The sequence below is a fragment of the Trichomycterus rosablanca genome, unplaced genomic scaffold (assembly GCF_030014385.1).
Source record: "Trichomycterus rosablanca isolate fTriRos1 unplaced genomic scaffold, fTriRos1.hap1 scaffold_152, whole genome shotgun sequence".
In the NCBI taxonomy this organism is placed as follows: Eukaryota; Metazoa; Chordata; class Actinopteri; order Siluriformes; family Trichomycteridae; genus Trichomycterus; species Trichomycterus rosablanca.
The window spans coordinates 61,808-75,987 of record NW_026946980.1 but is presented as its reverse complement, the minus strand read 5'-3'; the positions used below and the strand labels follow the sequence as shown (position 1 = coordinate 75,987).

The 14,180-nt window shown below is 36.6% G+C and overlaps 1 protein-coding gene across 1 annotated transcript; it reads right to left on the bottom strand.

Moving 5' to 3' along the window:
* Window positions 1-7,011: 7,011 nt before the first annotated feature.
* LOC134305857 (histone H2B-like) lies at window positions 7,012-10,789 on the bottom strand. Its single transcript, XM_062990204.1, has 4 exons — window positions 10,762-10,789; window positions 10,643-10,649; window positions 8,352-8,785; window positions 7,012-7,096 (listed from the first exon to the last, which is right to left on the bottom strand). Exons 1-3 carry the CDS (start codon window positions 10,787-10,789, stop codon window positions 8,410-8,412), a joined length of 411 nt encoding a protein of 136 aa, XP_062846274.1. The 3' UTR covers window positions 7,012-7,096; window positions 8,352-8,409.
* Window positions 10,790-14,180: the final 3,391 nt, after the last annotated feature.

Below are 14,180 nucleotides of genomic sequence, written 5' to 3'. Positions count from 1 at the left end.
CTTGTCCTGTATCATTTCAATACTGAATGCGGCGTTTAGTCTCCAAATAAAGAACGATTCTGTATTTTACGGGGCGGTTGGTAACCCTAGTTTGACTGCAGGGGCAGAATCGCCCCAGAATGCTCTCATAGACTCTCATGTTAAAGCTCTTTTTTTCGTATTACAGGAGCTATAATGCATTTTGAATGATCTCCGGAGGGGCTCGCACATACGTGCCTGCGTCACACGTAATCGTTCCTTATTTGGAAACTAAAGATGATGTTCCGCATTTTTATCAATGGGAGAGAAACGCTGCAGATTAGACTGAGACGGGGTGATATGTATGAAACAGAAGAAAACAGCTGCTACCGCGGGAATTAAAAGGGGTTCGGTTATTATTGTAAGTAGTGTTCACTTTTAGTCTTAGTAACGCCGTGTGCAGGGCGAAAGTAAAGTAACAGGGTCAGTACTTTTCTCACTGCCCCCCTAAGCAACGCAGTCCAGAACAGGGCTGCATGTCTGTGTGATGGATCATGTAAAAACGTTGTTTACACTATTGAGAAAATTTTTTACATGATGTTCTTTATGCATGTTGTTTTACCTAAAATATGGTTTTGATTTATTATTATAAAGAATGAAAATAATAAATGTTAAACAGCCTAAATAAAACTGTGTATGACCCGTTAGATTTTGGGTTGCACAGTTCTGTTGGACTCTAGTTGGAGCAGCTAGCACCTAAAATAAAATGCTGATGAAGACTGAATTAAATTGTTAGTGTGAAGGCTTTACTTCATTTTATGATTAATGGTAAAGCTGGTCTCTCTTTGAACCATGTTCAAAGTTATTTGTGAGGGCAAACTGACAGATGACTTAAGATGTTAATTATTTAAGCATTAATTTACCCATTCAACAGGTCACCTTGGCCATCATCGCAACAATTGCCCCCCCTGAGAGATTTGGCAGGAGCCGCCACTGTTTGACTGTCTCTTATATAGTCAGTGAGATAAAAGCACCAAAGCTTTGAATCAGTCCCGCACATTCCTGCTGGTTTAATACAAGCTCCGATACACTGAGTCGAGTGTTACAAAAGTGAAACAAGCTTCAAAGCCTCGGTATCAAATGTTCCATCCCTAATAAACAATGTTCTGTCTATTTTGTGTTAATTATTTCAGCCAGTTGGCCACTTTTGTTTTTCTTGTGTGAATTCCTTAGATGTTTAGAGAAGCGGACGGTAGATAGAGATGCACAGGCCATGTCTAAACGTCTGCACAAACAATCTTCCTACAAGAAAAACAAAAGTGGGTCAAACTGTGCCAAATCAATGTGCGGATCATGATCCGCCGAAGAGCTGACCCCGCAACCGAGCGGGAAAAAGGCCCAGGAGAAGAAGAAGATTGTCATGTGTTTGTAAATACATCTTTTCGGATGCAACAACTCTTTTTATATGTGTGTTCAGTTTTAATCTGAGAAGCAGCCTTTGAAAATGGGTATCGTTGAGTGTCATCTTTGTCTGAAGTACCTTTCGTGGTTGACCCAGCACCTAAAAAGGATTTGCAGTTCTCCCAGGGGCTTTAGTAAAGTTTAGTACTTGAAATTCTAAGTGCTGACCTTAAGAAAACATGGCAAGTCTGCATGGATTTTGCTCGAATCGTTGTCCAGAAAAAAAATACTTTGGAATGCCTGAACGGTTCTAAATTTGAGTATGTTTATCTAGAGCCTCTGATGACAATGTAGCCGAAATTTCGGACTCGTCTGACCTTTCTAGAGCCTGTTTGGACACGTTCAAATTCCAATATATTCCCATTCAAATCCCATAATAACTTTTTGGACACCACTTGGGCCGTTTGACTTAAAACTCAACTATGTGGGCAGTCAACACCTCTAGAAGTAGTCTGAAAAATCTGAAAGCTCTAGGTCCACATGAAGATTTTTAAGGCCTTTCAGTATTTCTCCTCCTTCACTGAGAAAGGCATAAGGCCAAGGTGCAAGTCTGCATGGATTTTGCTCGAATCGTTGCCCCAATAAAAAATACTTCGGAATGCCCGAACGCTTCCAAATTTGAGTATGTTTATCTGGAGCCTATGTCGACAATGTCGCCAAAATTTCGGACCCATCGGACCTTGCTACCCCGTTTGGACACGTCCAAATCCCAATTTATTCCCATTCAGATTCTTACACGCTCTACGTAACACTGCTTTGAAAGGTCCGATCGACTCAAAACTCGAATGTGTGGGCTGTGGACACCTCTAGAAGCAGTGTGAAAAAAAGGCCTTCCTGTGTTTCTTTTGCCTGACTTTGAACCATTTCTAAAGGTTCCAGAACCTCTAGGACAACAAAACTTGTTTGCATTACAAACTACGAGTTTTCCCGAGTGTAACCATACCAAATTTGTCTACCTAAGTGCCCAATAAACATGTTAATTTAGTAGCTAAACGTTATAAAAACGGGGCGATTTCCCGCGATTTCCCGTGGAGTTAGCTCAAGCTGCTGGTGTCAAACAGCATCTACTCATCGAGACAAATCTATTGATATGTGTATCTTGCATGTTGATCACCGGGAAGTATGAAAAACGAGTGTCATTAGCATTCGGTTGCTAACAAAGGCCTCATAGGCTTGGCGGGAATAAACAGTCAAACACTGACACCGGGACTTGATTGAATCGTAATCTAGGAGTGCATGGGTACCAAATTTGTCCAACAAAGTGCCCGATAAACATGTTAATTTAGTAAAAAAATTAATTACATAATAAAAAACGGGGCGATTTTCGTGTTTCGTGTCTGTAGACCCTTGGGAAGTGTGAAAAATAAGCATTTGGGCCTTCACTACTGTATGCTGCTTATGGGACCCCACTCAAGTATTCAATATATTGCAAATGGGATGACTTTTCACTGTCCAAAAGCTGTATATTTTTCATGCCTTTATTATACTGGAAATGGGATGAGTTTATTTTTATTTTTATTTGGTCCAAAACCAGTATAGTATGACCAGAACCCTTAAGAGATTTTTTGGTCCAATTTTTTTCTTTGTTTCTCTGATCTTTTTCAAACTTGCACCATAGGTTGGGGAGGTGGAGACTTAGAGAGGAACGCAGATTTGGAAGTCCTACCTCGCTCCAAACCTGAGATCTGACATTCCCATTTCCAATATAGCTATCGCATAGGTAAAAAATATAGTGGTGGCTGCTGGTCTTTCAAAGAGGGGAAGCTCATTGTCGGCTTACATCATAAAATTTGTCAATTTATTTATATATAAATGTATAAATTCTCCCCTTTGTTAGTTTTCAAGAAAATGGCCTGAAATGGGTTGCAGTTTGTCTTCCGACTTCACTCGCAAAATCCGCGATGGTACTGAAGCTCCCAGCGACAGCTGTCAATCAAAACGGGATTCAGCCTTTCGACTGATCCTCCAATCATCTTGCAGAAGCTCAGCGTCCAGACCCGCCCACAGCTCATTCACCCCCAGAGACGCTCAGCGTCCGGGGGCGGGACAAAATCGTGGCATTTATCCAATGACCGGCAAGTTTCGAAGTCCCGCCCATGCAGCCCCATAGAAGCAAAGAGACGCTCAGCGTCTGCGGGTAAATGCATGAATGTATGAGTTAACAAAATCGAGTCGATTTGTGATAAGTAGCTGATTCTGAATGAACTCGTCTTCAAGATGAACGTGTTCTAACGCATTTGTAGTCAATGAAATGTTAACACAACTGTACATATTTGACCATTTAATTTTTGACATTTTAGGGGAAGCTGAGCTTCCCTTGCAGTCTTACAGAAATCGCCACTGATATATATATATATATATATATGTGTGTGTGTGTGTTTGTCAAAATTTGCTTATATAATCATAAATAGACTTATCCCATTTGCAATATATTCTGAATCTCACTTGCAATATACTGTAATGATATAGGATCTCATTCCAGTTGCGACATAAGTCCTACTTGCAATATACTGTAGTAATACATGTCATCCCATTTGCAATACAGAAATACAATTCTGGGGTGGCAGAGCCGGACGGGTTGCGGGCCCCTGCCGGCCTCGGGCCGGGGACCCTGGGTACCGAAAGCAGAGGCGATCTGAGGCCCAAAATACGGGGGGCCCCACGCACAGCGTCCGGCAAAAGGCACGTAATAGATTGCTATCGGGACATTAAGGCACTAATTAGAGGAAGTATTACTGTTATAATGTTATTTACATATATGTACATGTTTAAATGTCTTTTATTTATAGAATGATGAGTTTTTCTTCTTTAAAACAGATTATTTGATGATTAGTAAAAATACTTCAGGGAGAAGAGAGAACTCTTTAGGGATCGGTAAAAGACTGAGATCATATCCTCTTTATAATTAAATTAAAATAATTTTAAAAGAAAAAATAGAGGTTGATGTTTATTTAAAAACATTTAAATTAATAAGGCTTTTCGTCTTTACGTATCATTTGCAGATATTAAATTATCTGTTTTCTTGTGCCTCATGTGTGACAAATTCTCATTGGACTGTATGTCCATGTTTAGTGATGATGATGAAAATAATGATGATGATGATGATGATGATGTCATAATAACAGAAGAAGAGCAAGAATAAAATTATCACAGGATTGATGGCCTAAAACAAAAACAAATACAACAGAAAAAAAAGCCCTACTACTACTACAGCTAGTGCTTATGATTATTATTCCACATATGGTGTGGTGCTTAAAAAAGTAAAAATAAATAAATAACCATACAATAATAATAATAATTTAAATGAATAAATAAATAATCTTTATCTCTATATCTGTTTTTTTCTCTCTCTATTTCATTCCAAGAGCTTTATTAGCGTGACTGTTGTAATACTTACAGTATTGCTAAAGCATTGAAAAGACAGAATATGAATGTATATACAGGGGGAAAAAAGGAAATATAAATAAAAAAAATTTAAAATTTAAAAATAAAAGACATGTATATATGGAACACTTTCTCTTTGTGGGTTAATTCAGACTGTTCCTCTGTTCGGGTGTATCAGTCCGTGTCTCTCAGACTGTTGCAGGCAGATACATACTGAGCTGCTACAGTGCTTCTCTCCTTCTCCTCTCCTAACATGATGCTCAGTTTCTGACTGCTGTTATTTATGTACTATGTAGATTCAGATTCAAGTAGCTCTGTAGGCATGACAGTAGAAAACAATATTCCCAAAGCAGTACAAACTATAAACAGTAAAACTGAACAGAGAACACAAATAATAGACAATAAAAAATAATTTGTCTAATTTACATAACGATATACAGAGGATATAAAAATGTTCTTAATAAACATATATAGGTGTGTGTGTGTGTGTCTCAGGTACTGTGCAGTGAGGGATTTGTTGTTTAAATCTGTCTGTGACATTTTCTTGTGTTGGTTTGAATTTTTGGCAGTGAAGAAGGAAGTGCATCTCTGTCTCCACTGTAAGATGTGGCTCCAGTTTATATTTACTTTTTATTTCACGATGGTATTCTAGTCTACTGTGAGATTGGATTTGGTTCTCCCAGTGTTCTAGATACCTGTTCTTACTGTTAGCTATGAGCTGTTGGACAGTGCTGTGATCTATGGTGAGGCCTGTATGTGCTGTAGTGCTTTAAATTGTAGTGACTCTTTGGGACTTGACTTTAGGTGTATCAAGAAATGTTGAGATCTTTTTTGTATGTTTAAATTCGGCCTATTTCTGCCCTGCAGGTGATGGTCGGTGTTTTCCTTTGGACTTATAAAATCATTCTACAGAAATGAACATGCAGGGTTTCTGTTGGATGTTTGTACCATTTAATAGAACTGTAAAAAATTGAGTGGACCCCATACTTCACTCCCGTACAGTGCAACGGGCTGTATCACACTAACAAATAATTTACTCCATTGAGGTGGGGAGGTCAATGTTGTAAAATCTCCTCCTGATTGTGTACAGGCCTCTGCCGGCTTTTTCCTTTAGTGCATTCACTGCCATGCTGAAACTCACTGATTCAGTAATGAGTACAGCCGTAGCCTAGTGGTTAGGGTACTGGACTAGTAATCAGAAGGTTGCTGGTTCAAGCCCCACCACTGACAGGTTGCTGCTGTTGGGCCCTTGAGCAAGGCCCTTAACCCTCAATTGCTCAGATTGTATATTGTAACTGTACTGTAAGTCGCTTTGGATAAACGCGTCTGCTAAATGCTGAAAATGTAAATGTAATGATGAGACCAAGGTAAGTGTACTGCATTGTGTGCTCCAGGGCAGTGCTGACCATGGTAAACTGGTGCCATGTATTCCTGACATCTAGGTTTGTTTTTGGAACACCATCATTTCTGTTTTCTTTAGATGTACTGCTAGGGCCCAGTTCTGGCAGTACTGCTCCAACAGGTCAAGGTGCAGCTGCATAGAGTAGAAATTTTACTTCCCCGTCCTGCAGAGTGAGTCCGGGGGCTGCACACTAATTCATTTATGTAGATATTAAACAGTGTTGGACTCAGACTGCAGTCCTGCAATTCTGTGTTGTGTATTGTGTATGTTTGTCACCAGTTCTTACAGCACTTTTGTTTATTAGTAGTATCTGTGTGTGTTTGAGTAAAATGTGTGTATACACACACACACAAACACACACACACACAAATACATAAAAAAAATACATACATAAAAGAAAACACTTATACACATATACATTTTGTTCGTGTGTTGTCACATTTTGACCACTAGATGGGAGCCACGCTCCACTAATTGTCTATTGGTTCTCCATAACATTATAAGTAACTAGTTATATTATAAGTTACTACTACTACTACCATCACCAATAATACTATTATTACGACAACAACTATAATAGAAAAAAAAAAAATGATTATTATGAGTAATTATGATTATTTACAGTTAATATTTTACAATATGTCTTTCCTAAGATGCCTGTAATTACCCTCTGTTGAGTACCTAAAATAATATTTTATTATTGATATTGATACATTATTCTGAATAATAATTACTGATTTCTTCTGACTTTTTTTTTTTTTGCATTAGTAGCGTTATATTTTAACCAATCTTTACTGGCATGTTTTTGTTCTGTTACTCTGTTTAGTGCGGAGTAAAACACAGCTACCAAGCAGGACTAGATCGAGTCCAGGGTGCTTAACTGTCATGCAGCTGAAATGGAAGAAAAAAAAAACATAATTTAGAATAATAATGATGATAATAAGAAGAATATTTTAACACACTAACATTCATTTCAGTAATTCCTACATATTTGTGCTGTAAGATCTACAGAACATCACCGTGTCAGCTTTAAGTTCACATGTACTGACACATTTCTAAAACAACACATGGCTCCAACATTCACATTCTACTGATCTTTCTAACACTCACAAAAGAGTCTATTTTAGTTATTTATCTGATACATCTTATTTATAAAGCTGATTTATATTAACTTAGAAATGCCTTTAACACAGCTAACACCGACATATAAAATGTCTTATTTTACTTATTTGGATTTTATTGATACACAGCTAAGATCACTTTCACTTTAATCAAGATGTGTCTGACTTTGAAATGTCAGAATGCATATAAATGGAGCCACTTAATGCTGTTTAATGATAATAGTTGACCATTACACTGTCAGCTTAAACAAAACTTCAATCCTAACATTAATAACGGGACGATGTTTTAAGTGTATCCAGAGCAGTAGAGAGAACAGAGTGGTGACACTCCCATCTCTACTTTAACTCGACTACATTCTGTACCTTCTCCAGCACTTACATTAGACAAAATGAACTTGTGCATATTCACAATGAATTCATTAATGTATTACATGAAGGAATCAATGTTATAATAGTTTTGGAATTTTCATTTGAAAATTTTCATTTTCAATAGTTTAGTTTTATTTCATTGTGACTTTTTTCTCTTGTTTTTATAGTGGGTTTGCTAGTTCTTTTAAATTTTTATTATTTTTTTAATGCTTAGTTTTAGTGTAGCTTTTATCAGTTCTACTGTAGTATTAGTTTTAGTTTTTTTTATACTTTGGGTCATTTTTCAGGTGCAGGATTCAAAAAGGTCAGAGTAAATATTGTGTAATAAAAACTCAACAAAAGATACCATTTAAAAATGTTTTTTCAAATACTGTTGAACAACCAACTGTCCACAAAAACTGTAACAGTCCACAGAATAGCAGCTATTAGTATTATAATATCTTTTTTAAGAGTACAGTGATATTTTATTGTGTAATCTCCTAAACTCACCACATAGTGACAGTCGTGGACAACTCGTGAAAAACAGCAGTGCCCAAAACTAGTAATATATTAATAAATAAAAAAAAATCAAGTATTACAAACAAGGGAAGCTAGCTAGATAAAGTGTGTATAACATATTCAGATATAATATTTAAAAAGAGGAAAATTCTCTTAACTTGATAAGATGGGTGGCTCTTAAAAGAGCCGTTGGTTTGCCAGAGCGACTAAGGCGCTTTACTTGGAGCTGGTGTACTTGGTGACGGCCTTGGTACCCTCGGACACGGCGTGCTTGGCCAGCTCACCGGGAAGCAGCAGGCGCACGGCGGTCTGGATCTCCCTGGAGGTAATGGTGGAGCGCTTGTTGTAGTGAGCCAGACGAGAGGACTCACCAGCGATACGCTCGAAAATGTCGTTGACGAAGGAGTTCATGATGCCCATAGCCTTGGAGGAGATCCCGGTATCAGGGTGGACCTGTTTCAGGACCTTGTACACGTAGATAGCGTAGCTCTCCTTCCTGGACTTTCTGCGCTTCTTGCCTCCTTTGCCGGCGGTCTTGGTGACGGTTTTCTTGGAGCCCTTCTTGGGCGCGGCCTTAGGGTTTTTAAATAAACTTTATTGTACAAATTTATATCACATTACAAATATCATTTACATCATACACGTACAGTAATATTACATTAATTGATACATTTCATGTAATAATACAAATATTTACATTTTCTTTTAGAATTAATTAAACTCGATCACTATTTGTCTAAAGTCCATTAAAAAGGTCCCATGGAATTGTCATGCGTTTAGATTTCATTTTACATTTTTTCATGCATTTTAATTTGGCCATACATTGTTTAACTACATCTTCACAATCAATATACACATTTTCAGTTGTCATTTTACATCGAGTTTTCCATATTTGATTCACCACTACAGCAATCACAATCCAATACAAAAGTCTTTTCCCACATAATTTATCAAGGTTAAAGCCACCATAAATGACGTTTTTCCTAGACAGTTCTATATCTAATCCCAAGTCCTTAATACAATTCCAAATTTCTCTGGAGCGTTGACAGTCTACTAGTAAATGCCCAACTGTTTCGTTTTCGTTGCAATTTGGCATTGGACATAAGTTAGTTTTAACAAAACAACTCCACTTTACTACTGCTCTCACCGGTAATCTACCTAAGGCTGACAACCACATTGTATCTTTCATTTTTCTAGATATTATTTTATTTTGTAATAAATCTATAAGATTTTCATTTTCCTCTTTTGTGCAGTCTTTAAACTGTATCATACCATTATAAATGTAATTCGCAATTTCTTTATGAATTATTTTATTGGACTGCGTGACCCAATTTATTTCCAAAAGTCTATATTTTTCGACAAAGTCACCATATAAGAGTTTATAGTAGGGGACATCTTTCCTTTTCTTCCCTCTTAGTTTGGCCCATTCATCAGTATTCCCTAACCAAGCTGCTTTTCGAGCTAAGCTTAAACTAATATGTTTGCAATAATTAATTTTAAGCTTTATTCCAAAATTAGTTGCTTCTAGTCCTCCATTCTTTTTAGCTTTATATAGGAATTCTCTTTTAACTATTTCGAAGTTTCTACCCCATATTGTTCTGATACAAATTTTGTTCAATTTTGTTATTATATTTTGCGTTGGTGGAAATACAATGGATAGAAACAATAATTTTGCTAATATAAAGACATTAATTAAATTTATTTTAGCTTCATAACTTGTTTTCCAATTCATTAATTTGTTGGACTCTTCAGTAATTTCTAATATTTTCTTATTCCAATTTTTATCTAATGCATTTTCATTGCTTATTTGTATACCAAGTACTGTGATTTCATCTTTTACTTGTATACTAAGACTTGGTTTACTCTTTGGGTCACCAATCCATACTGCTTCTGTTTTATTTTGATTCAAAACTGCTCCAGATACTTTCTCATAATTTAAAAAGTGATCATTGATTCTATCTAATTCTCTTTGGTTTTTTATGAACAAAGTTATGTCATCTGCGTAAGCTGATATTATACATCTGTTCATTTGATTGTTAACCTGAACCCCTGATAACATTTGATCTTTTTTAATTTTGAACAACAGAGGGCTAATCGCTATCACATATAAAGCTGCACTTAGTGGACATCCTTGCTTAACTCCCGTGTATATATCAAAACTTTCAGTCAGGTTCCCATTCACATTTACTCTTACTTTTGATTCTTTATATAACAGTTTAACCATATTTATAAATTCATCAGGAAACCCATACCATTGCAATACTCTCCACAGATAGTCTCTTAATAGAAAGTCGAATGCTCTTTTTTGGTCCAATGCAATCATAAAAAACCCAGGTACATTAAGGCCTTTGCATGTAATAATTTCTCTAATAATACATAAGTTATCCCACATGTTTCTCCCTTTAATTGCACATGTTTGCTCTTGTTCGATAATAGAATTTAAAATTACCTGCAACCTGTTCATTAAAATTTTTGCAAAGATTTTATATTCCACATTCATTAGAGTTATTTGTCTCCAATTACTTAAATCATATTCATCACCTTTTTTAAAGATTAATGTTACTATACCTTCATAAAAACTATCGTACATGTCCATTGTTTCTATTCCATGGTTAAAAACTGACAATAACAAATTAGCTGCCTTAGGGTTTTTAAATAAACTTTATTGTACAAATTTATATCACATTACAAATATCATTTACATCATACACGTACAGTAATATTACATTAATTGATACATTTCATGTAATAATACAAATATTTACATTTTCTTTTAGAATTAATTAAACTCGAACACTATTTGTCTAAAGTCCATTAAAAAGCTGCCTTAGCTGGTTCGGGCATGATGCTGCTGTTTCCTCTAGAACAAACTGCAAGTGAATGTAGACGCTCTACACGCCCGCTTTATTAACCCTGCATGCTGAGTAAGACAAGTTGAAACACGTAACTCTGATTGGTCCAAGGTCCTGGGTTTCTATTGGACAGAGAACATACCGTTCCACGCCCCCTTCTGCCCCATTCACTAGAATCTGTTCTTTGTTGTCTGTTCCCGCTTAATCTGAGGTCGATACATGTTTTAAAACCGAATATAAAAGAATCAATAGCAATATTTTATTACATTTTATATATAAATATATAGATAGGATAGATGTATATTTTTTGTTTGTTTCTTAAGCGAGGCATTTGGGCACAATGTTTTACTGTATTTTACACAGAGATCGTGTTAATGATTGTAGTGTAATCTACAGTATGGCTGTACATTGGTAGTATGCAAACACGCCGTATGAAAGCTAAACAATAATACTAAAATTACTAATGATAATTCCAAGCTTTTAGGGCTACATAAAGTGAATGTGTTATTTTTACTTATAATAATGATTTCAAGCTTTTGGGGCTAAACGACTGATTTGCAAATGTACGCATCAGTGAACGTGCTACTACTAATAATAACAATATTAATAATAAAAAAGGAGAACTTTTTCTTTTGTAGAAAATATGGGTGGCTCTTAAAAGAGCCGTTGTGTTAGCGTGGAGGTCTGAACGTTTAACCCCCGAATCCGTACAGGGTGCGTCCCTGGCGTTTCAGAGCGTACACCACGTCCATTGCGGTGACGGTCTTTCTCTTGGCGTGCTCGGTGTAGGTGACGGCATCACGGATGACGTTCTCAAGGAAAACCTTGAGCACACCGCGGGTCTCCTCGTAGATCAAGCCGGAAATACGCTTCACACCGCCACGGCGAGCCAAACGGCGGATGGCGGGTTTAGTAATACCCTGGATGTTATCACGGAGAACTTTGCGGTGACGCTTAGCGGTGACGCTTAGCGCCTCCTTTTCCAAGACCTTTGCCGCCTTTTCCTCTTCCGGACATCGTTACTGCTCTCGTCGAGATGAAGCGAGTCAATGCAGGACGAGCGTTCACAGCGAGCCTGTTATATCCCTCTACCGGACCTAGTTGAAGACAATGGGGCGGAGTTAGGCAGTGACAGCCCACTGTGACCGCAGCTGCTCGGAGTAGGCCTCATGTAAAGCGCGTAACTTAGAACCTCCACTGTTTTATCCTCACAGTAAATCGGTCCACAATCGATGTGATGAATTCCACATGACATATTTTTCTGTAACTAATGTTTAATGTTAAGAATTTTTTTCTAAACATGTTGTGCCAAAAGAAAGAAATACAAACAAAGAAACAACCCTAAACCATATGCAACCTTAAACCTTATTACAATGTACTATAATCGCCATGTTTGTCGCATGTTTTAATATTGTTCAATTAGGTGGGACAAAGAGCCATTGGAGACATGACAATGTAGCCAAAAAATAAAAATAAAACATACTAGGAATACGGAAAGACAGTGTGGGAGAATACAGCAGTGTATAATCAAAAATTTATATTAGTTCATATCAGTACAGTTGTAGTGAATATTGAATTTGAAACAAACAAATAGCTTTAGAAATCTGTCAGTGCTTGTGAAAGTAGCATTAGAGACACGTTATGATAAAAACAAAGATCTAAAACACCTGCAGCAGTGTAGGAGGAGGTGTAGGGTAAAGAGAACATGAGGGTAAAATTGTGTTGGAATGTTTAATATATAAATGAACAACGACAGTGTTTGTTGCTAGCTTTTGCAGATGTGTGTGTGTGTGTGTGTGTGTGTGAGAGAGAGAGTTTAAAAAAAAAGTATAATAGGTGAATATTTACATTTTCAGCATTTAGCAGACGCCTTTATCCAAAGCGATTTACATTACAGTAACAGTATACAGTCAGAGCAATTGAGGGTTAAGAACCTTGCTCAAGGGCCCAATAGTGATAACCTAGCAGTGGTGGGGCTTGAACCAGTGACCCTCTGGTCAATGGCCTAGTACCTTAACCACTAGGCTACATCTGGCCCTGGATATGTGTCACCTGGACTGCTAGAGCCATAGATGTTTTGTTAAAGTGGGTGTTAGGGTCATGAATGAGTAAATAACTAAATTAATACATAAACAATGAATACATTAAACACATAAATACATAAAAAATGTGTAAAGCAGTGTTTGGATTTGTCTGTGCCGAACAATACTGATGCAAGTCTTTATAAGTGACATCTGTGTTAAAAATGTGTTTGTATATTTCACTGTATTGTGAGAAATGGGACGTTATAAGTCATATTCTGCTAAAGCATAACGTTTCATAAACATATTTCAAAGTATGACACATCTTGATTAAAGTGAAAGTGATCTTAGCTGTGTATCAATAAAATCCAAATAAGTGAAAGAAGACATTTTATGTTTCAGTGTTAGCTGTGTTAAAACCATTTCTGAGTTTTAAAAAGAATTATAAAAAAAAAAAAGCATGTTAATAAGTGAGATCTCTTGTGTAAGTGTAGGAGCCATGTGTTGTTTTAGAAATGTGTCCGTATATGTGAACTCAAATTAATTAATTAATTTATTTATTTTCTTTTTTTATGGGGTTGGTTTTCTGGTTTTTTTTATTTCCCTCTCAGTTTATGATTTAGGTGTGTGCGAGTTTATCCATCTTCACCGTAATGTGTTCATGAACAGAACTGTGAGTGCAATAGATAGAAACTGCAATTTCTTAACAAGACTATTTATTTACTGAAGTCAGAAGTAAAGCCGTTTAAAGTTTACAATTTAATTCCCCATTATGGTACTAAACATCGTGAAATACAAGAACGTGAACAATGCACAACATTCAGGTGTGAAGCTTTGCTAGCTCAAATACAAAAGCAACAAGGTCTTTTTATAGCGCTTTATGTACTTTTTGGAAATCACAAAGCTGGTCTTGACTGCTTCAAAGGACTGAAAAACAGCAAATGAAGTCATTAAGTTCCAAAAGTTATAGAAATTTTTTTTTTGTGTATTGTTAATGTGAAAACCTACACTTTTTATGCCCACCTGTTTTCGTGAAAGTAAATTAAATAGTGAAATTATGTTGATGTTTTTACTCTGCCTCCTTCTAATTTCATTGCCTGATAGTAAAAATAGG